Source organism: Esox lucius, chromosome 1 (genome assembly GCF_011004845.1).
Source record: "Esox lucius isolate fEsoLuc1 chromosome 1, fEsoLuc1.pri, whole genome shotgun sequence".
Lineage (NCBI taxonomy): Eukaryota > Metazoa > Chordata > Actinopteri > Esociformes > Esocidae > Esox > Esox lucius.
Genome location: NC_047569.1, coordinates 20,260,646 through 20,282,359, shown reverse-complemented (window position 1 = coordinate 20,282,359; position 21,714 = coordinate 20,260,646). Strand labels below are relative to the sequence as shown.

The following is a 21,714-nucleotide window of genomic DNA, read 5'->3' as shown; positions in this document are numbered from 1 at the left end:
GCTGCACCCCACAGCCTATTGTTTGGCATGTCGCCTACGCGAGATGCTGTTCTTGCCTCATATTAAGACCAAGTAAAAGACTTATTGATCGCTATTCCTCGTTTTTATTTTCCTTCCTTTTTTGCTTTACCTTTATGCGGTCCCACCCGCACCGTCACAAAACCCTTTTGTTGGTCTTGCAATTGTCTTGTGTGTTCTATTGTTGTTGTTGTCTTAAAAGGAGGAAAATAAATAATAGGTGGCAATGAAACTAATGATATGGTAGCTGTTCAGGCTTACAGAATATGATTTACCTTGCAAGATATTATTGAATATCTGTTGTGGTTTGCTGTGTCCCTATGCGCTACAGCTATCTATCAGTTTCATGGCATGCAATCTGCATCTCCACTGTCTCCCGCCCACCAGTGCTGTACGTGTTGTGTTGCTGTTTTCTGGTTCAGATACCCTTCTGTAATGAAAGAAGGGTGCTCGCAGGCAAAAACTCCCACCCCGCTCCTGCCCTAGTCAGGGTAAAAGAGCACTGCGTCTGCTTGCCCTCTGGCTGTGTGCTGGTGATTGTGCTCTGAGAGGGGGAGATAAAGAATATTGCGTTGGGGGGAAAGGGGGCCTTTATACATTTTTATGACCACACAGATAAGGTCAGTTGTGTGCCATTGTTACTAGGCAACACTGCGACCCTGTGTTGGATTGAGTTGTGAAGCTCAAAAGTCAAATTCCACATTCTTAGTATCGCAACGCTTCTGTGTTTGCTATTAACAAGCAGGGAGTTGCAGGGTCTCTGTCAAGGCAGAAATACTAATTTACAGTTGAGTGATTAACATAAGTTAACACATAATTAATGAGAGAATATCAAAATGTTATTACACCATAGTTATAACATTATAATTACATTGTGGGGAAATGACCAGCATTATAATGCATAATAATTATGACAATCATGATGCGTGGAAATGGGTTGATCATTTTGAAATGAAATCCACAATGATGATTCATTGATCTTTCACATTTTTAGCTAAGAATGTACAAGACAGAGAATCAATGCAGTTAAAAACCAAATTACCCTCCTTTCTGTCTTACTATTTTCTTCCATCTCTCCTTTCCTCCCTTTCTCTCTTTTTGCCCTCCCTCTCTCTCCTATGACTCTATGAGCCCCCTCAGCGCCCCAGTTTAGCATGTCAAGGTTGGCTACAGATATGCTGCTCTGTGCCTTGGGGCTAGCCAATGGAAGGCAGGCAGGGGTTGCAGTAGCAGGGTGGGGCATTGGTGTCGTGAAGTGGTACTGAATGGCTTCGGGAGACCAGTAGGTTAGGTTAGAGAGGAGGGGTGTAGAGCTGCTGTCTGTCGATGACAAGGAATGGGTGACATAGAAAGACAATGGAATGCATGTGTTTTTAAACCAAATACAAGATTGTTAGTCTATCAGTAGTGATTATATTTCTGAAAGCAAAATTACAATTGAGATTTTTTTTACACTAAATACAAATATAAAATCTACTCTATTTTTTGTAAAAAAAAACAAATAGCATGTTCTTTGACTTTTGACCAAAATGTTAATTTCTTTAGAGCTAGAGCATTCAGACTCAATGCTCTCGCCTCACTTGAAATGTCTCGTATAGACTGTGCAAGTGTGTTGATAATGAATGATTCATGTCTTCTCCCCTGAGAGTGATGTTGTTGGTAACAGAATACTATCATGTGTTCTTTAGGTGTCACATCCTTCTGACTCAGTCAGCTTATAAGTCTACACACTGTTTGGAGCAACATGCATCGTTTTGTAGGTCTTTATTATCAACATCATTACTTTAGTCAACAAAGAGGATTGACTGGTGCTGTGGACAGTTCTATTATGAGCCAGTGGGATACATTGTGAAAGGAAACTGATCTTCCTTTGGGTGACTTGGAAGAGTTCTGCCTGACATTTTGCTGATGATAGACAAGTCAGTGCTTTGTTGTAAGAGACACCAGGTTTGAGAGGAGTTGTCAAAACAAAAAGGCTGTCCGGTGAGATTAACCCTGACCCACCGTCTGCAACACGCGCAATGGAAAGGCCAAGGGAAAGACAGTGGGAGAGTAGGTGACATGGAGAGGCAAAACAGAATATTAGACAGAATATTATAAAATGTAGGCAGTAGGATATCAGACGGAGACAGGTCAGACATAAGGAAAGATTTACCTAATTTGACCTCTATCATTGTTTTGGGTGGACAAGGTGGAACCAGGAATCAAATAACTAAATATGCCTTCACCATCTCTTTAACAAAAAAAAAAAAATGTCAAGCTACTTAGAATACTAGGACAGTAACAATAGCAAATATCCTAGCCATTGTTTCAAGTCATGTGTATTTAAGTATGTATGTATGAGTGTGTGTTTACTGGGAGTCATGACCTTCAAAACAGAAACCTTTCTTCTCAGTTCCATTGTTGTCCCCCTGCCCCCACGACCACACAACAAGGGCATGGCTGCAGGAGCCGAGGGGCCTCATTGTCAGATCCATTTACCAGTATTTAATCAGCTGGCTGGGGGGCTAAATTACACCTCACCCTACCCTACCCGCATCTAACCCTATGCAATGTTTAAAAAAACATACTCTATTCTGTGTGTGTACAATACATCTTAAATATGTCAATATTGTAAACCTGTATTGGAGTGATTATTGCAAACTAGCAATCTTTGCTTGGACTTACTTCATTAACGGCACTTTGTGAACAGTCAGTGGTCCAAGGATCTTGCCATGGGAATGCAAATTATGGTATTGTGTTTCACAATGTGTGTAAGCCACAGATATTTGAACGGCTGTCTGTGAAGTAATAAGGGAATGCACCTGTTTTCCATAACAAATGTGTGGTTTACAGCAACATCTGATGTGTACTAGGTATCCCATGCTCATAAGATACTTGAAATACATTAAATGTATGTGATTATTCTCATAATTATAGCCCACAATGTGATTTCACTTTATGTCCTCTGGCCTATACATCAGATGCCTTGACTGAAATGTAGTTTATGACAGTGGTATTGAATCATATTTCATTCTAGATGTCTATAAACACAAACCTTCCTCACACAAAAATATGAAGTAATTCATTGTTATCTAATAGGTCGGTTTTAAGTTTTATTGTAAATCAAAAGAAAAAATGTGTTAGAGCATAATGATGACATGAAATTATAGTACAAGGTCACATATACAGCACTTCCTCTGCAAGAGGTAATTTACCTCAGATTAATATTTACATTAAATTCATAGGTATTATTGTCCTTTGTATAAACTGAACATGAATATAATAACAAAAAGCACAGATGTCATCACTAGATTTGAGATATGCACTTAGCTGAATGATGGTGATAAAGACAAATTAGACAATGACAGAAGGAGCCAGTTGTGAGATTTACAAGGACATGCCATTCTGTATTAAGGTCTTACATTTGGCCCCTATCCCTTCCTTGTCCTGCCAAAGGAAGGTGGTTGAAAAGAGCCATATTTCCACTGACAGATGGAGGATTGGTACCTTCATGTAGAGGTTGGCCTGAAAAATTATCCAGAAAATGTACTGGTTAATGGATGACTGGGCTTATGTGCCAGTGACAATAATAGAACAATAACAGAACAATAGTGCATTACATTGTTATTAACACATATTGATTCTGTTAGAACAAAAGTATTACATACAAACTCTCACTTGGTGACACATTGTTTGGGATGTTAGCAAAATAAAAACAACTCTGTCAATGGGATACACACAAATGAGGCATTTTCAAGTCTAAGCTATAAAACATTTAATAAGGACCTCTTAACTGGCTACATGACATAGAACATCTATTTGGCATGGAGATACATGACTAACAATGCACCACAATACTTATCTGACCAGGCCCACCGTCCCAGTATCTCCGCTGTCTAAACAATGTATAGCACCCCAGTTTACAAAACAATTGTTGATAGGTTGGGTGACCTGGTTAATAATATGAAAGAGATGAAGGAGACAAGCCCTGCTAACAGGACACATCCCATGATGAAGGAGACAAGCTCTGCTAACAGGACACATCCCATCATCCATATGAAACAGAAGGCACATCCACAGGCCATCAATGCCTCTAAATCAGATGTCACATCAGCCAGTTCCCACTGCAATGAGTACCATTGAGCAGCTAAAATCACTGAACGCAGCCTCACAAGGGTACATTACTTTTCTATGGGTCTGGATCCATTGCGTTACTACAAATTACAAGCTAACAAATCCATGCAAACAATACCAAAGAGCTGACCATTCCAAATCCAGTGGCCTGCAGGTATATTCAACCACTGGACTGAGTCCTTTTTCTGCCCTTCCCAGACCACATTTCAGTGTTGAGTGTAACTGTAAATTAAACTAACATACAATTTAAAATGAAGTTAAAGCTAGCAAATAAGTATTGGATCACATTTTTTTAAATTTTTTTTTTTTTTTGTCTGGAGAACAATCTACAATGTAAGTTGATGTTATTAAACAAAAGAAATACTGTTGAAGAAAGGTGAACAGCTGTGTTCAGCACAATACAGAACAGCGGTGCAGTATAGTGAAGAATGGGAGGAAGAGCAGAGAGGAATGTTTCTGTCTGCAGCTGCAATGAGAACCAGGAAAAAGGACACGTTCTCCTTCAGCACCACCCTCCTCACCATGCTGAGGGACAGAGATAAAAACAACCATTGAAAATCTAATACAAATTCATCCCTTACAATCCCTGATTCACATTCAATTATTCAACAACTAATACAATGTCCACCATAATGTGTGCTTGTCCCCTATAGTTCCGGACTAAATGTGAGCAGAGGTATAATGGCCAGTCCTGGATGTGTAGCTGCAGACAGAGGTTGCTAACAGACAGGTACGTTTGCTGTGAATTGCCTCTTGGGAAGGTCTGATATGTTTCGAAAGCTTATCAGAGAGGGCCTGCACCTAGACTGAAGCTGGGTGGGGAAAGGACCAGATGCAGGTGAATGTAAATGCACCAAATTCAGATTAAAGTCACCATCAAAACAAATATGATCAAAAATGCTTAGATTAGGCTAATGTTAAGCAACTACAGAAAATTCTGAAACAGCCTGAAATACATGTATATATATATATATATATATATATATATATATATATATATTATATATATATAATCGTGCATTAGGTCAACTTTTTTTTTACATATGCATGACCTAAACGTAGGTGTGAGTGTCTGGTTAATTTAACCAATTATATCCTACAACAATAGGATCAAGGGCCATTAGCGTCCAGAAAATGTTAAGAGAAATACTGTATCGCTCTACTATATAGAATATATTTTAGTTATTGGTCTAGCCCACTTGCATCTTAGTAGGCTAGTAGACACGCACTTCGCTTGTTCTATATCATCATGCGTAAAATGTTATTCTTGGTAACCGTCTCTTACCTACTGTAGGCTACATGCTCTCTGTTCCTTTAAGGCAATGAGAATGAATTAAAGCGGCTGCAGAGGCGGTGGAGAGGGTTATTCTGTAATGCTCTGAGGCAGCGAGGTTTAGCGCATGGACCAATGTGATTGAAACGGCAGTGGGAAGATGTGCGTGCTTGCCTCTTGCTGGACGGAGAGAGGTGGTGAAGAAGGTCTGACTTTGGAATCTAAATATTTCTTCTACTTATATTCGCCCGAATTGTTTTTTCAGTTTTAATGAACTGACTATTTACTTTTCATCTAAAGTTCGCTCATTTGTCACATTTTGTTTCCAAACATTATTTATATTTCGGTTATCTTGTAAGATGCGTTTTCCCCACCTCGTCACTGTATAGGTGTACCGTTTTAACACCAGAGTATTTTTTGAGCACCTACGGTTGCCCGCGCGCCACTACACCCTGACTCAGCACCACACCTGGGCTGCACGCGAGCACTGTATCCCCCTGGAGCATCCTTTTGAAGAACTGGGGAAGTAGCCAGGCACCGAGGACTAGCGTAGAGTGGCGCAGAGTCGGATCACAGCTTTAACCAAGAAAATCACAGAGGCTCCTATAAAATACTCCAAGCGCAAAGAAGGGTCAGAAAAAGGAAGAGAGTACCAGGGAGGGAGTTAACGGAGCGATAAAAAAGGAGAAGACGCGAAGAAATTATCGAAGAGAGTTGGACTGGTTACTCCAAGCTAGTAGCAAATGTTTAACAACTGCCACATAGAACATAATTATAGGAAAGCAGCGGTAAAAGTGTGCGGAGGAAGACGAGAGAGCATAGCTTGGGGGGATTGAACGGAGCGGGGCATGTGGATATTGGCTTTTATCTTTTTCCAGAGCATCTTAAATGGTAAGTTTTAATTGTTGATTTTTAATGCTTATTAGCTATTTCACTAATTCTGAGAGGAACGCAAAGTAGATAATTGGCTGGAGGTGGGGTGGTGGGTGTCACCTGTGTTACACATCAGATCATTTTATGGTTTCTAACAGTGGATAGTGGAACGGGCGTGAACTGTGCTTAAATCTGTTTTACCTTTAGTCACTGAGAAACGTCATTGGTCACTATTTCATAGAGTCACATATATGATGTTTCTAGACTCTAGGTTAATGATGTTTCTTGTATTTTCAGTTGCATATTAAATGCTTGATGAGAAAATGCATTGATGTTCCTTAGCCTCTTTCGTTACAGGCTTGATAAAGTACATAATGACCTTAAGGTTAAAACCTAAATTCAGTTGCATTACATTGATATTCATACAGTGTTTGGTGTTTCGATGTTTATATGTTTATATATAATCTCAGTCAGTAGTAGCATGGGCCTCAATAATGAGTGACGTATTTTATATATCAGGAAATTTGGTTAAACCCCCTTTCCCCCTCCCCCACACAAGCTGTATTTTTAGGGTTGCATATTTCAAGTTTGATGTACAGTATTAAAAAAATTAAGATATTAAAAAGAGAGTATATTTAAAAAAATCTATGAATGGATTCATAAAAATGCTTTAAATCCTCTTTAAAAGATTCCTCATAGTAATAAATTATCTATTTATTGTAATACATGAATGAACGTTTCAAATACAAAAAGTACTGAATATGTAGCTCCTTTCATAATGGTAAACAATAATTGTGTGTCCATAAGATATTACATTTTAAGACACTACCTGGTGTTGTTGCAAAAGGGATTCCCAGGAAGGTATCCTCAAGACTAAATAGTTGAATGTTTTTTTCCCCCATTCTTATTGAGATTACTGCTGCAAAATAGATTATAAAGAGCTTGCAGACCACATAAAATCTAACATAAATAAATAAATATATATATATATTACCTTTTATTACACAGAGAATGAGACAGTGTCTCCTTTTATTTGATCAATTCTTATTGATTTGCAACCACAAAAGATTGACAACACCAACATGTACAAGAGATAATGGAAAGACAATTTCTCGATTCATTCAGTTTACTCAGGTTTGTGCATGTGTGTATTTTTGTCTCGATGTGTGTATATGATTTATGTATTCTGTGATTAGAATTTGAAGCTGATCGGTGGACAGTGCCTTTATACAATTTATTACTTATACAGTATCAAATAAACAAATATGTTTATGAATATAATCCCTTTCTCATGCAAGGGACTATGAAATTGCTGGGTGTATACAAAAAGGGGAGCTGGAGCCTGAGAGAAAAGGCTGAAGGGGGAAATGGGAAGAAAAAGATCTCCTTATTAAATGTACATGCTGACGAGATTGCAGATATTGCAAGTAAGCAGGGAGCCTCTGGTTGTGGATATTTTGTAGAGGGACTTCGAATTTACTTCATAAGGCCAAAAGGGATGTATTGAAGGTTTGGGATGAATCTATTATATATGTTGAACCTATTATACGTTGAGGGGCAGTGATTTTATAACAATACAGGTGTGACAAGGTGAACCATCCCACTTCCCAAGAAAATCATTTGTGGTCCCCTGTCCCACTCCACTCCCCGCACTGTTAAACAGAATTAGAAAATCATCCTTATTCTGCTATCATCTCTTTTGTCCTTTTCAGTCAGAGCAGGGTACTGACATCCAGGTTAGGCTATTCCATCTTCACTACATGATATCTCCCTCACTCACACTGGCTTCTGTGTCAAGGTATAAAATACCAATAAGGATACATCATTAATCCTTATAATTGGGCTGTGACATTAGATCAACTGTCTGGTCAGCCTGGATACATAGATATATATCTCTGAAGCTTTATAGTGGTAAGCTATGAATGAAAATATTAAAGGTTAAATGCAAAAATGTAAAACATTTTTATTCTGTTTGGGTATGACTACACCCATTTGCAATATCTTCTGTTTTGTTATTTTGGCCTTCATGTTATGCCTTTGTGGACAATGGGTGTACACAATTCAAATGATCTTGATTTATTTCACTGGACTAGTATTTGATTGTGTTCTGTTTTTGTATTTCTGAATATGGTGATTATCATAACAGTTATACTGTCTGTATTGATGAGCTGACCTGATGCTGGGAGAATGAACGACCTTGTATTTACATGCTACCTTTCTCTACACAGAGCAATTGGATTCTAGAAATTTCTGGCTTTTTAGAGTTAGGTCTATCACATGCTCACTGGCCTGTCTCTATGGAAACCTCTATTATGGGTGTCAGGAAAGTGTGAGTTTGGCTAAATAAGGCTACACACTGAGAGGGTGACCTGGAAGTGCGTGATAAGGGCCCAGCCACTTCCTCAGCCCTCATTGTGCATATCATAGAGATAGTTAGAGGGGTCAACTTGTATATACCAGTATTATCATAGATATTGCCAATGGGGGTTCCACCATTTTAACATAGTCAAGGGGGTGGTGATATACACTATATTGGGAGCCATAAAAGAAATGATCAGATTGTCTTCTTCACAATCAGTGCTATGATATTTTAAATGCATTTAGTTTATATCATCAGCATTTATGCACCACAATATTTGCCTGATATTTTTTTCCAAACACAAAATATGAAAATTTACTTGGCCACTTTAAAATGTAGAGAACCACCTGGGTTAGAGTCCGTTCAGAATTTAAGAATTGAATTCCATTTAAACAGTGAATTGAACTTGATTTAGAGAAACGCTCACACTAAGCTGACTTTAATTTAACTTTAATTATACTGCAATTTAAAGCAATTTAACCAATGTGAAACATGAAAGTGTCATTGATTTGACAGGTATCTTATCAAAAGATTTTCCAAATAATAATGAAAAGAAAATGCGTAGTTTAGCAATTCAAATGTTAATTTCTCTGTAATAAGATGTTGTAACATTTAAAAACATCAAGTTGAATCATTAGTGTATGAAATGGATTGTATTGGGTGGGCCATGGCGACAGTGGTTCGAGACCTGGGTTCCTACTCTCTTGTCATTAAAATAATAAAATACCCCAATATATATATATACTGTTGGTTTAAAATTGTGTGTGTATTGATTAACATACATTAGGTTTAATAAAACCTTCCTTTAATTTAAATTAATCTAAAATGTTGCTACTTGGGGGAAATGGCAACATCAGTGTCAATGAATATTGAAAAACTGAATTGGAATAAATAGCAATTCACAACTACAATCCAGAATTGACAGCAAATCCGATTGATCCATGCTGTCACAGACATCTTAATGGCACAAAAACAAATTTGATACCTTTAATAATCTCCATTGCACACATTCCATAATGATTATTAAGGGATTATGCATTTCATTTTAAGGCAGCACTATTATATTATTATCCTGGCCTATTTAGACAATTGCTTTCATATTAGCTTCATTGATCCATATTATATTTAATTTTTTTTTATAATATTTTTTTTTTTAGGCAGCTCATGCTGGGCCACAAGTTGGATTCGACTGTAACACAATGAATGATACAGTAGATCATAGCCATTTCAGACTCTGCTTGGTCTACATATGCTGTCTTTAAATAAATTATAATATTACAGTATAGCACTAAGTCAAAAGGTCATAAACACTTTTCATGTACATCTTTCTATCTCTATCATCATGCCCTTTAGCCTCCTGGTTAAGGGATATGGTAACTCAATATACAGAATATTTTTCATGAAAAAGTAATTGCACACCTTACATACTGTAGCTCCCGACATCACATACTTTGCCAAGTTAGCATAACCAAACATTAGGCACCTGAAAAGGGAAATGCAATAGAGTCTGGGGACAGACTGATCTGACTAAACTTGGCTGTGAAGAGGAACCTGTGTTTCAGGGGGGTTAATCTACTGGGAGCAATTAAGGCAGCGCACTGATTAGAGATCCATCTGTTCCAGTATAGTAAGGTGGTCCTCTTGTAAGACTTATGCCCTTGAATCCTCCATATCTATTGAAAGATCTTAAGACTTACAGTCTTTTGGTAGCTGGGGCCTTGTGTTGACAATTCGGGAGGATTTAATGTCCAAGATGGACAGTGCAAATGACTGTGATAACGTGTAGAGTAAAGCAATACAATTTTATCTTGCTGTATGCCTCATGCCTTTAATGTGTATAAACAATATGTATAGTTAGTTTTCACCTACAGTACATTTCTAAATATTTGTCAACTTAAATGCACCTGGAAAAAAGTGTAAAGCCTGGGCCTGGCTTAACACTTAATAACTGGTTGTGACACCTTTAGCTGTTTAAATCTGGACATTCTTTAGGTCATTTGAAAACTACATTTGTTGCTTAAAAGACATTCTGATGTCACAAAGTTATTGCTTGTGTGTTTTAGATGCGGAGTCAACCTTATAAATTCTCAGATTTTATTGGCTTCTCAATGATGGCATGTTGCCCAGGACCAGGGGCAGTAAAGCATCTTCAAAATTATCTACCATTTTCAGTTCAAACAAGATTGCATAATTTATTTAAGGTAAATTGTGCTTTAGAGCAGTTTTCCTCTGAGAGGGTGTTGTAGCGTGGTTATTATTCCTGAGAAACGGTTGCTAATGCTAATGCCTTATAATGGAGACCCTGATGTGTAATAATGGATCTCCCAGTTCACACATACTGACTGAATAATGAAGATACCTACTAAAGATGTTCAGCAACCGTCGTGCACTCTAATTAGTAGTGTGGCATGGGAGACTCTTCGTGATGATGGTGGTGGTATGTTTCACTGAATGTAAAATATAATTACAAATCAGACTGTGTGTCCGTATGGATTCTACTGAATCGGAACAATATAATTGCATGAACATCATGTAAATGGCTTTCACATTAAAACGTTAACATTTAGCAAAAATAAAATAGAACACAGCTGAACGTGTTTGTTCAACCATGTAGGGGTGGTACAGCTAGGCTAAGGTGGTATCATAATTGTTATACCTTCATTCCAGTTTTGTGTATTTTTGGGGAATACACAACAGGGACGAATTCCACAAGGCAGGCAAATCAAAATTTTTGCAATGTGTGAATTGGAACATATATAGAAATAAAAAGTAATAAAAATGTTAATTAATAAAGAAAATATTTTTTTCCTCAATTCCGTTATTGCATACATTTACAGTAAAATACTGTAAATGTAGTTGCTATACTGATGACTTGAGGACTGAGAATTTAAGTTTGTGATGACCATGTTAGTGAGGAGCACAGATAAGTGAGAAATAGTCAAAATCCTGCTTTGTACACAAAGATATACCAGTGCTTTATATGAAGGGAGGGCAAATGTACTGTATGTTATAGTGATGGGTAAGTGGGTCTTGCATTGTTATAAATCTCAAGCAATGAGGTCACATGGAATCAGGGTAGTCAGGAGGTTTACACATTCTGACTGCATAATGAGTTCTCTCGCTACCCTGTGACAATCTATTAAAATAGCTGTTACGAAAAGCTGTTATGTTCTGGGCTGTCTTATTTCTCCTGATTGGTCAGTAAGCTTATTGGACACTTCACATAGTGTTATTTGACCCTATTTGACACTGTGTTATTATTTTGAGTGACTGAAGCAGCATTCCACAATAAAATACACCACAAGTAAACAAAATTCAAGATGTGTCAATTTGTAAGTATTTTTTCTACAGTGCCTTACAAAATTATTGTCACCCTTATGAGCCATAAAGAAAACATTTCAGTTTGATTTATTGTTTTGATTTAATTCCAAAAATATTGGAGAAATCTTAGCACTAAATGAGATATTCCTAAATGGCCCCCACCTTGTGGACAGAGTTTTCATTCAACAATTTGCATTCAAACCAAATCTACCCTTCTAGCGCACTGGCCCTGTTAAGATTTTTTTCTCACATTTGGTCAGGATGTAAAAACAGTATTTTTAATTTTAACAAATGTATAAAAAAGGTATAGATATGGGACATTGATTCCCTACACTATTCAGTGCATGTTTTCTCACAGAAATTGAGTGAACTGTTTAGAATTTCTGCAACCAAGAAAGGGCAGATTCATTTTGTCCCCCGTTGTTTGTCATGGGCTTAAGGAAAGATGATCGTTTCTGTTTGTGAAGCTGATGGAGGACACACAAAATTTTCCATTTGACAGCAGAAGGCGGTCTGGCTTCTGTTTACTAATAGAAATTCATCATTTTAGGATGAACTTTTGTATGCACCCAAAATAATTAATTGTGAATTGATGTTGTGAAACACTATCATTCCAATATTACAGCAGATATAATTTAGTTAATATAAAGTTCTTATATTACAATGCAAAATGTCTTACAATGGCCCCTTTAACTCTGGTAAACCGATTCTAAGAATATGTCTCAACAACTCCTAATTGGTCTTCCATGACTTCCTGATGCACTGGGTATAAATATGAGGTGACACAATACCAAATTTCCTCATTTATCTATTGGGAAGATACACATATGAACTGAGTCAAAAGTAGTTTTTACGTTCATAAATTAAACAAACATAGGAAATAGCTAAATATCTAAAAATACTAATATCCCCTATCAAGGCAATACTAATTAAGATGTTTAATTATTGGCAATCAAATTAACACCCAAAACATTTACAACATTATTTTTTTTTGGCTAAGTGTTTTTTCACTTTGCAGTACAGTCTCCATAGTTTGATTAGTGAAGTATGGATGGTAATGGTCTGTCTTGGTCTACCAGGTCATTGTTGAGCTCGCCTGGACTCTTTTTATCTATATACCAAATTGACCATAATGTTTTAGCTATGTCTCTGATTGTTTTATTATAAAAGATATGCCTCATGATGGCCAGCTTTACTTGCATTGACCCATTTTGGCCCTCATTAGGACAAATACCAGCAAGAGACTCCAAATGCAAATGCAAAGCCCAGAATTAAGTCATTGACAACTCTCTTGTGCATGTACTAATGATGAAAACAATCTGCCAAATAAGAAACAGCTGTGAAGTCACAGAAGTTAACTGTTCAAGTACTTTTGGTATCCTAAAATGGGGGGAATATGTACAAAACATGCTTTAATTTATAACGTGTTTTTTGGTTCTATAGTCCAAAGTGCTAGACTACAGAACCAAAAACATAAAGTATCACTGTCCAAATACTGTTGACTGAATGTTTGACATTTGGTTTCTGAGTAGTGTAATATTATTATTATTATTAGTAGTAGTAATAGAAATAGTGGTGGTGTTTATGCAGGGATTTTTTAACAAACATTCTGTGATTGCAGATTCTTAAATTCTATATGATTTTAGCATTTTTTAAAGAACACATGCAAGAATAAATACATGCACTAACATTCAACTTACAATACCGTTCAAAAGTTTAGGTTCGCTTAGAATTGTCCTTGTTTTTGAAGAAAATAAAAATGTTGTCCATTGAAATAGCATCAAATTTATCAGAAATACAGTGTAGACATTGTTAATATTGGAAATGACTGCTGTGCTGTTTAAAGAAGCAATAAAACTAGCCTTCTTTAGACTAGTTGATTAACTGGACCATCACCAATTGTGGGTTCGATTACAGGCTTAAAATGGTCAGAACCAAAGACCTTTCTTCTGAAACTTGTCAGTCTAATCTTGTTCGGAGAAATTAAGGCTATTCCATGTGATAAATTGGCAAGAAACTGAAGGTCTCATACAGTGCTGTGTACGGCTTCCTTCACAGAACAGTGCAAACTGACTCTACCCAGAATGGAATGAGGAGTGGGAGGCCCCGGTGCACAACTGAGCAAGAGGACAAACATATTTCAGTGTCTAGTTTGAGAAACAGACACCACACAGGTCCTTAACGGGCAGCTTCCTTAAATTGTACCCAAAAAACACCAGTCTTAACGTCAACGGCCTTCTAGGCAGAGTTGCATAGAAAAATATATTTTAGACTGGCTAATAAAAAGTACAGAATAAGATGGGCAAAAGAACACATACACTGGACAGAGAACATTTTGAAAAAAGTGTTATGGACAGACAAATCTAAATTTGAGGTTTTCAGATCACAAAGAACATTCGTCAGACACAGACCAAATTAATCGATGCTGGAGGAGTGCTTGATGCCATCTGTCAATCATGGTTGAGGCAATGTGATTGTCTGGGGGTGCTTTGGTGAAATGGGAGATTTGTACAGGGTAAAGGGGAGAAGAAGGAAGGCTATCACTCCATTTTGCAATGCAATGGCTTACCCTGTGGAGGGTGCTTGATTGGAGTCAGTTTTCTCCTACAACAGGACAATGACCCAAACACAGCTCCAAAGCTTGCAAGAAATATTTAGGGAAGAAGCAGTCAGCTGGTATTCTGTCTGCAGTATAACGGAGTTGCCCGCACAGTCAATGGATCTCAACCCTATTGAACTGTTGTAGGCACAACCTGACCATGTGGTATGTTTGAAATGCCAATCAAGCCAATCCCACTTGTATGAGGTGCTTCATAAATGATGGGATGAAATCTCTTCAAATTACTTCAACAAACTGACTGCCATACTAGAATGCCAAAAGTCTGTAAGGCTGTAATTGCTGCAAATGGAGGATTCTTTGATGGAAGCAAGTTTGAAGGACACAACAATTACTATATTTCCTGTTCATTTTGCTATATTTCCTATTCAAACAAATGTAATGTATGTTTTCATGGAAAAAGGGCATTTCAAAGTAACCCCAAACTTTTGAATGGTGCTGTGTATGTTCAGCAGATGTCTATTCCACATGCTTTAGGTTGGATAATGACTACTGTATTTGAGGGGTATGTATAGAGCAAAAGAATGATGTAATGTTGCTCATGAGAACGAAGTACACAGGACAGAATTTGGATATATGGCCACATATAGATCACGTGTAGGGGGCAGATTAGCAAATGTCTGAGTTTGTACAGTCAAAATATGTATTGCCATTTTGAATAAACAGCTTGGAAGAACACATTTTCATTGTAACTTCAGGGAAGGTAACTGACTCTTGTTGCATGTGAAGATACATGTGACACCGATGTTATCGGTGTCAGAAATAAACATAGCAGATTTCTTGATCAAAATACACCCTTAGTGCAGCCTTTATTCATCCAAAGGCTGAAAACAAGACAAATCATGTCAGAACATTTTAAAGATCTTGCAAACAATAATACTTAAGTGAAAAACAAATTGATATTTTTAATAGAAAATAATAAAAAATTAAAAACATCTCTGCCTTGGTTACATTAAGGCCAATGTATACCTCCACTTTTTGTTGCATGCACATTCACGATTTCTGCCCTGATCACAGGTTTTTTTTCCAAGGGGGCTATCTGTCGATTTGTGTTTTTTTGGCAGGTCGTGCACATATGGGTTATTTTCTAGCCTTCTTTCATGTCGGATATAGGGGTTCATTTTTGGTGATTGGTCAGAAGTCTGTAAAACACCCTTGTGTGTGATCAATGGTCTTGATGATGAAATCTTCATCCTCTGTTTTTTTTAAGGGAACTCAGTGTTTTGAAAAATGTGAAATAGAAGTCCAGTGTTACCAGCATCTATACAATGCTGGTAGTCATCTTTAGACAGAATAACACATGGCACTGAATTCATGGGAAGAAATTGCTGCAACGCTCGGGTTGAAAGTTAAAAACTCAACATCAAGGTGAGGTAGCTGAAGGTCACGGTGAAAGTCCATAGTCTATCTTTTAATGTCCCAGGATCAGTGTTGGCTCTAGCCTTTTGGGGGCCTTAAGCAAAATTGGATCAGTCGGGGGCCCTAAGCGATCACTTATGGTGCTTATGCCTGGACCCAGCTCTGCCTAGGATAGTATTACTTCTCTTTCCCCATCTTCCCCCCTTTATGAATATTATGAATATACACGTTTAAATCGTTTGCATGCGCATGAGAAACCAAAGTATATTCCAGCTGTTATTGTGCACACAGTTCAACTAATACTTTGTGGAAACACCTTTTGATTTGGTCATAACAGTAAATTGATTTTGATAGGTGACTATCAGTCTTACACACCTGGATCTTGTTATTTTATCACAGCTGTCTTTAGGTCTGTCAATTCTATAGAATTGAGGTATTGGCTCTGGCTGTGCCATTCCAGAACATTGATTTAATTTATACAAGCAATTTCCTGGCAGATTTTGCTGTGGGCTTGGGATAGATGTCATGTTGATAGTGCAATTCTTCTTTAACTTCAGCTTTCTAGCAGCAGTGGTCATGCCAAAACATCTTAAATCTTAATACATTGTAGCCTGTAACCTAACCAGAGCAGCCCCATAGCCTGATGCTGCCACCACGGTTCTTGGCAGTGGGTACTGTGTGCTTTTGGTGATTAGTCATCTTGGCTTTTGTGCTAATACATATTTTGGAATTGAGGGCAAAGATTTCCACAACACATTTTCCCATATGCTTTTGGGAGATTTAATGTGTCTTCTTGCAAAATGTATACAGGTTTGGATGCTATTTTTGTTGGAAATTGCTTCCATCTTGCCACCCTACCCAACAGCTCAGACATGTGGAGAAATGTACTACAGTATTCAGGGAGTGCTCAAAGTCCTCCCAGCCAGCAATTCCTGCAGCTCCTCTAAGGTTGTTGTTGATCTCTTGTTTGCTTCCAAGGGAGAATCTTTGCCTTGTCATGAATTTTGGAGGGGCATCTGGATGTTTGCAATGTCCTTGCCTCTGTTTCTTAACTATAGTATTTGCAGTGTCCTTAAAAATTATTTTATAACCCTCTCATGATCTGAACCTTTTAACAATATGTACCCAAGGAACCGTTAAAGAAATCCTTCAGGGACAGAACATTTTATTTAAGGATGATCACAATAGGGCTGCAACTAACTACTATTTCGATAATCGATTAACCCTTTGTCCTGTACGATCACACCTGTGTGATCAGGCTAAAGTGGTTCCTGAAGCGTACGATCACACCGGTGTGATTAGAATGTATTGTTAGGACGCACCATTGGAACGTCTAGATGCGAGTGACGCAACAATCACTGGGCAGACCTCACTTTAATTTACTCACATTTCGCTCAAACAGTATTTATAACCTTATTTACTCATTGTAATTGTTTGAAGATCTACACTATGATTTTAATGAGGTAGCAATCATTCAATCCAGACAAGAAGGGTTACTTACGTACCAACACACAGCGGCCATGTTTTTCTGAAATAAACATAAAATGTCTGACACAAATACAAATGATATTAGCGACTAGAACATCATACCATATCCTGGGAGAGCTGACGACTGTTCAAAATGATAGTTTTATAGAAGTAAACATACATTACTAGATGAAATTATTGATTATAACAGAAATTATTAGATTGAAATTAGTTCACAAAGGCTGAAATTAAAAAAATATTTGTGATTGACACATCCATACATGTTATAGCTTATTTTCACACTCCTGTGCTTAGCTAGCTAGCGAACACGTTAGCTAACAGGCTAGGTAGTTAACTAGATGGCTAACATTAACTTTGCTCAGTCAGGTTTGTTCTGGATAACAATAGTATTGACATCAATGGCTGTGGGTACTTGTCAAAACTGGAAATGGCATTTTCATGTACTGTAAAACTTCTGGCCACAATGAAAAGTTTTGTGTCCACTTAATGAGGTGCGTATTAGCTAGCTAGCTATGATTTACCTGCAGACATCAAGGGTTTTACAGATGTGACCAAGACCGCAACACAGGAGACCGAAACCCAGACCAAGACCCAAACCCTGGAGACCCAGACAAAGACCAAGACCACGCCTATGAGACCGAGACCACAAGACCGGGGCTCCATCTCAGGAAAAATGACAGCATTTTTCATGATTGGTCAAAAATTATTCAGTATACATTTTAACAGTATTACTGCCGGTAGTAGTTTGCTAATTTAATTTTACCCAGTTGAAATCAGAAATAAGATTCATAACTAGTAAGCAGCCTGGTGTTTTTGGGCAGCTGTGGATGAAATGTATTGCAATGTCATAATAAAATTCTGGATGTCTAAGCGAGTGCTGAAATCACATGCAAAAAATCTCACGGTGGGGGGCGGTTAAGGGATATTTGAAACTTATGTATGAAAAGTTCAAGATTATATGCAAGTGTTTTATAGATGTTTTCAGTGTTTTCCTTTTATAAAGCCTTCATTAAAAAACTGTAAGCCTAAAGAGTGTGGCTAACGAGTTGATTTCAATGCCAGTGCATAGTCCAGTCGCCTTGTTTAAGCACATGCATCGTTTGTCTATAGGTGACTTGAGTAAGTTATCGAAAAACCGAGAGGAGTTTTGGGAAAAAAACAACGTCCTTTTTTCCATGTGAATACGATATTATCATTTCTATTATTAATTAATTAATTATTATGATATCAATATTTCATTTTTTAAATATCACGGTTATCGTCAATGCCGGTATATTGGAACACCCGTAGTGTCAAACCACCTGCCAGCTCAGGGACCCTGTCACATTGAAAGCAGAGTGGAACTTATAAGCTGTTGGTCTATTACCTCCTGTACCGTAATGACAGGTATCTGTAACATACCGGTTACAGATACAAGCATGTCGACTTAAGGTTCATTTAACTCCATTTTACTGTTTGCTAAATTAGTAGCTAGCTAATGAAATACTTCATAACTGACATGGGAAAATAATATCAAACAAACTATGAAAGTGTTTTCTAATACGTTTAACAGTAGGAACGCCAAATGGCTACAGGAATTGGCGTTTGAGTTTTTAATTAAAATAAAACTGCCATTTTGAAAGCTACACCCTCCTCCTTCCTTTTACTAAATATGCGTATATTACATTGCTATGTTTTCAGAATTCTTAACTCACCAACGGAAAACTATTTAGAGACTATTAACCAGTTTTCTTTTTACCCAGTTTTCCGACATTATCGCCAATAGCCCACGCCACTTGGAGTTGGTGCCCAAATACCAACAATGTAAAAGGAGGTACTCGTAGCTGGCCTGTTGCGGTGTTCTACAACCTTTTAGACATGGCTGCTATCAACGCACACTGCTGTACAAGCTATGTCTCAACAAGACAATCAGCAGAAGACATTTCATAATGGATCTGGCATGTGAGCGCCAAGAAGCAAGCTGCCAAGGAGGCAGCACGTCCCACTCTTCCTCTTCCCAAGCCCCGGCAGCTTACACCTAGCAAGAAGACACAGTGTTAAGTCGGCATGTGCACACGGAACAAGACCAATGAGAACTGTGTGAACCGCTTTGTTTGCAAGTCTTGCCCACACAAACCTCTGAAGCTGGGTGCTGACTCTGGGGTGGAAGTTTGAAGTTCGAGCAAGATGTATAAATGCATGGGTTTTTGTTGCCCTCATCATCCAAAGCAATGGCAAATTACTTTTCTATATTTTATCAAATTGTCAATTTCATTATTCATGTAGGCTACTGTAAATCATGTTTTGATCATCCTTTTACTTTGCTAATTGAATTTACAAATAAATTAATTGAATAATAGACTGCAATTTTTTTTACTTGAAGAGAAGATCGTGTAGGGCACTTATAAGCTGTAGGTATGAGGATCGGGTGTGCGTAATAATGAGAAGTCCAGGCTATTGTGATGAGGAATAGGTGTGCGTAATAGTGGCGAGTACGGGGTGTTCCGTAAATGTGGAGCTAGCAGCCGGTGGCTGGCGTGATAATGGGAGGCAATGTGACAGTGAGGGCTACTGTAAATCATCTTTTGCTTTATTAATTTATTGTGTTTATCAAGCAACCGTGCTTTAGGCATGTGTACGGCTATTCATACAGATATCCATTGTTCTTCACAAACTGGTCGATAATGTCTGTACTTTATCCTTGTACATCATCAAAATGAAAACCAAATTCTAATGGATAGATTTTTTTATAATTTAATGTGTAATTTTAATTTTGTACATTTGTAGGGCCTAATAAACAAATGAAAATACTATAGCCTGTGTTCTTAGGAATAATCGTTCTATGTATTCTTTTTTTTTTTTCTTCATATGATTAGACCTTCAATATCAACACATTCTTGTATTTTTTCATATTCATTAGCCATTACAAACAAACAAATTCTGTAATTCATCTATTTATATTATATCTATATCTGCTGATGACCCAGTAGATAAACTGATCCTCTGGATGGATGGTGTTGCCGCGGAGGAGAATGTGAATGCTAATGACATGAAACAGCGTTCGGCTCTGGCTGTTAATGTTCGTGGCGGTTGGCGGTTCTAATGTTAATGAAAGCAGTGCTACTAGCTAGATAAACATATTACCCTTTGGCCAGAGTTTGGTAACTGATGATTAGCCATGTTGAGTCCCTACATTAGTCTTCTCTTCAGTCAAACTCTCAGGGCTTAATACGAGAATACCCTGCTCTTTAATTGGTTAGGAAGAAAAGTCCCTCAAAACTGAGTACATCAATAAAGGTGCAATTTCTTCAACTTCCCATCCTACATCCTGCTCCTCATGTATTTTAAATTACTTATTTTATTTCTCTAATAAAATTTTTGTAAACTAGATATTTGTTAGGTTTCTTTTTTTAAGTAATTTTTTTTAGTTAGTTAATTCTGTCGGGAATCGACCCCATACTTTTTTCCACCTTTAAAGGACATTTTTTTTGTATGTTGCATGCTTTTCAGCACAACCATGAATTTTAATAATAAATATGATAATCCTATCTTTAACTTGTAAACAGTTTAATACTACACTAGCTAATTAATGCCAACTAATGGATCATTCCAACTTACTCCTCGATCACACCTATGGCGTCAAAACAGAAAGCTTGCAGAACATCTTGTGCAGCTACGCAACTACTCCGAACGCATTGATTTTCCACAGATGTTGCATGCTGCTTTTTATAAAATGGAGAATCATTTTCACTGAGCATATTTTGTGTCAAGTAGCTACCTTCATAGGCTACCAATTATTGGCTAGCTAGCAGCTTGCTAACTTAATCATATGGTTTTTAGACTTTATAGACTTTTCATCCCTCTATCAGTCCAATGAATATGCATATTACACTGCCAAAACTATTTCTTGGCACACTTTCTTTCATTTGTGAATGACATTGATACAATAACTATCAATATATGTGACAATAACTGACTTTCTCATCATGTGATTAGACGAGGGGTGGGTTAAAATAATCGATTCTCAGATTAAAATCGATCTTTGTTTGAGTGATCTGATATAGATTCATAAAATCTCAAAATCCTCCTTTTAAGTTGTGATACTGGTCTATAACATTACACATTTTATAAGCCAATGTGTGGGTATGTGCTTTGCTGTATACTGTGACACTGTCATGAAAAGCTGGACAAATCAATGCAATGTATTATATCAAATTAGTTATATATGTCTTTTCAAGTGGATGCGTGAAGCTTTAACCCCATTAACGAAATCTTGTTGAACATGCTAGGCTAGGCTGAGAACAGTCAACC

The 21,714-nt window shown here is 37.4% G+C and overlaps 1 protein-coding gene across 1 annotated transcript in view; it reads left to right on the top strand.

Moving 5' to 3' along the window:
- Positions 1-5,516: 5,516 nt before the first annotated feature.
- dscamb (Down syndrome cell adhesion molecule b) overlaps positions 5,517-21,714 on the top strand; it is a 161,231-nt gene continuing 145,033 nt past the window's right edge. The window contains exon 1 of the mRNA XM_010889381.5: positions 5,517-6,298. Within this exon, the coding sequence (XP_010887683.4) occupies positions 6,256-6,298 (43 nt within the window). The 5' untranslated portion in view covers positions 5,517-6,255. The remainder of the gene's footprint in view (positions 6,299-21,714) is intronic.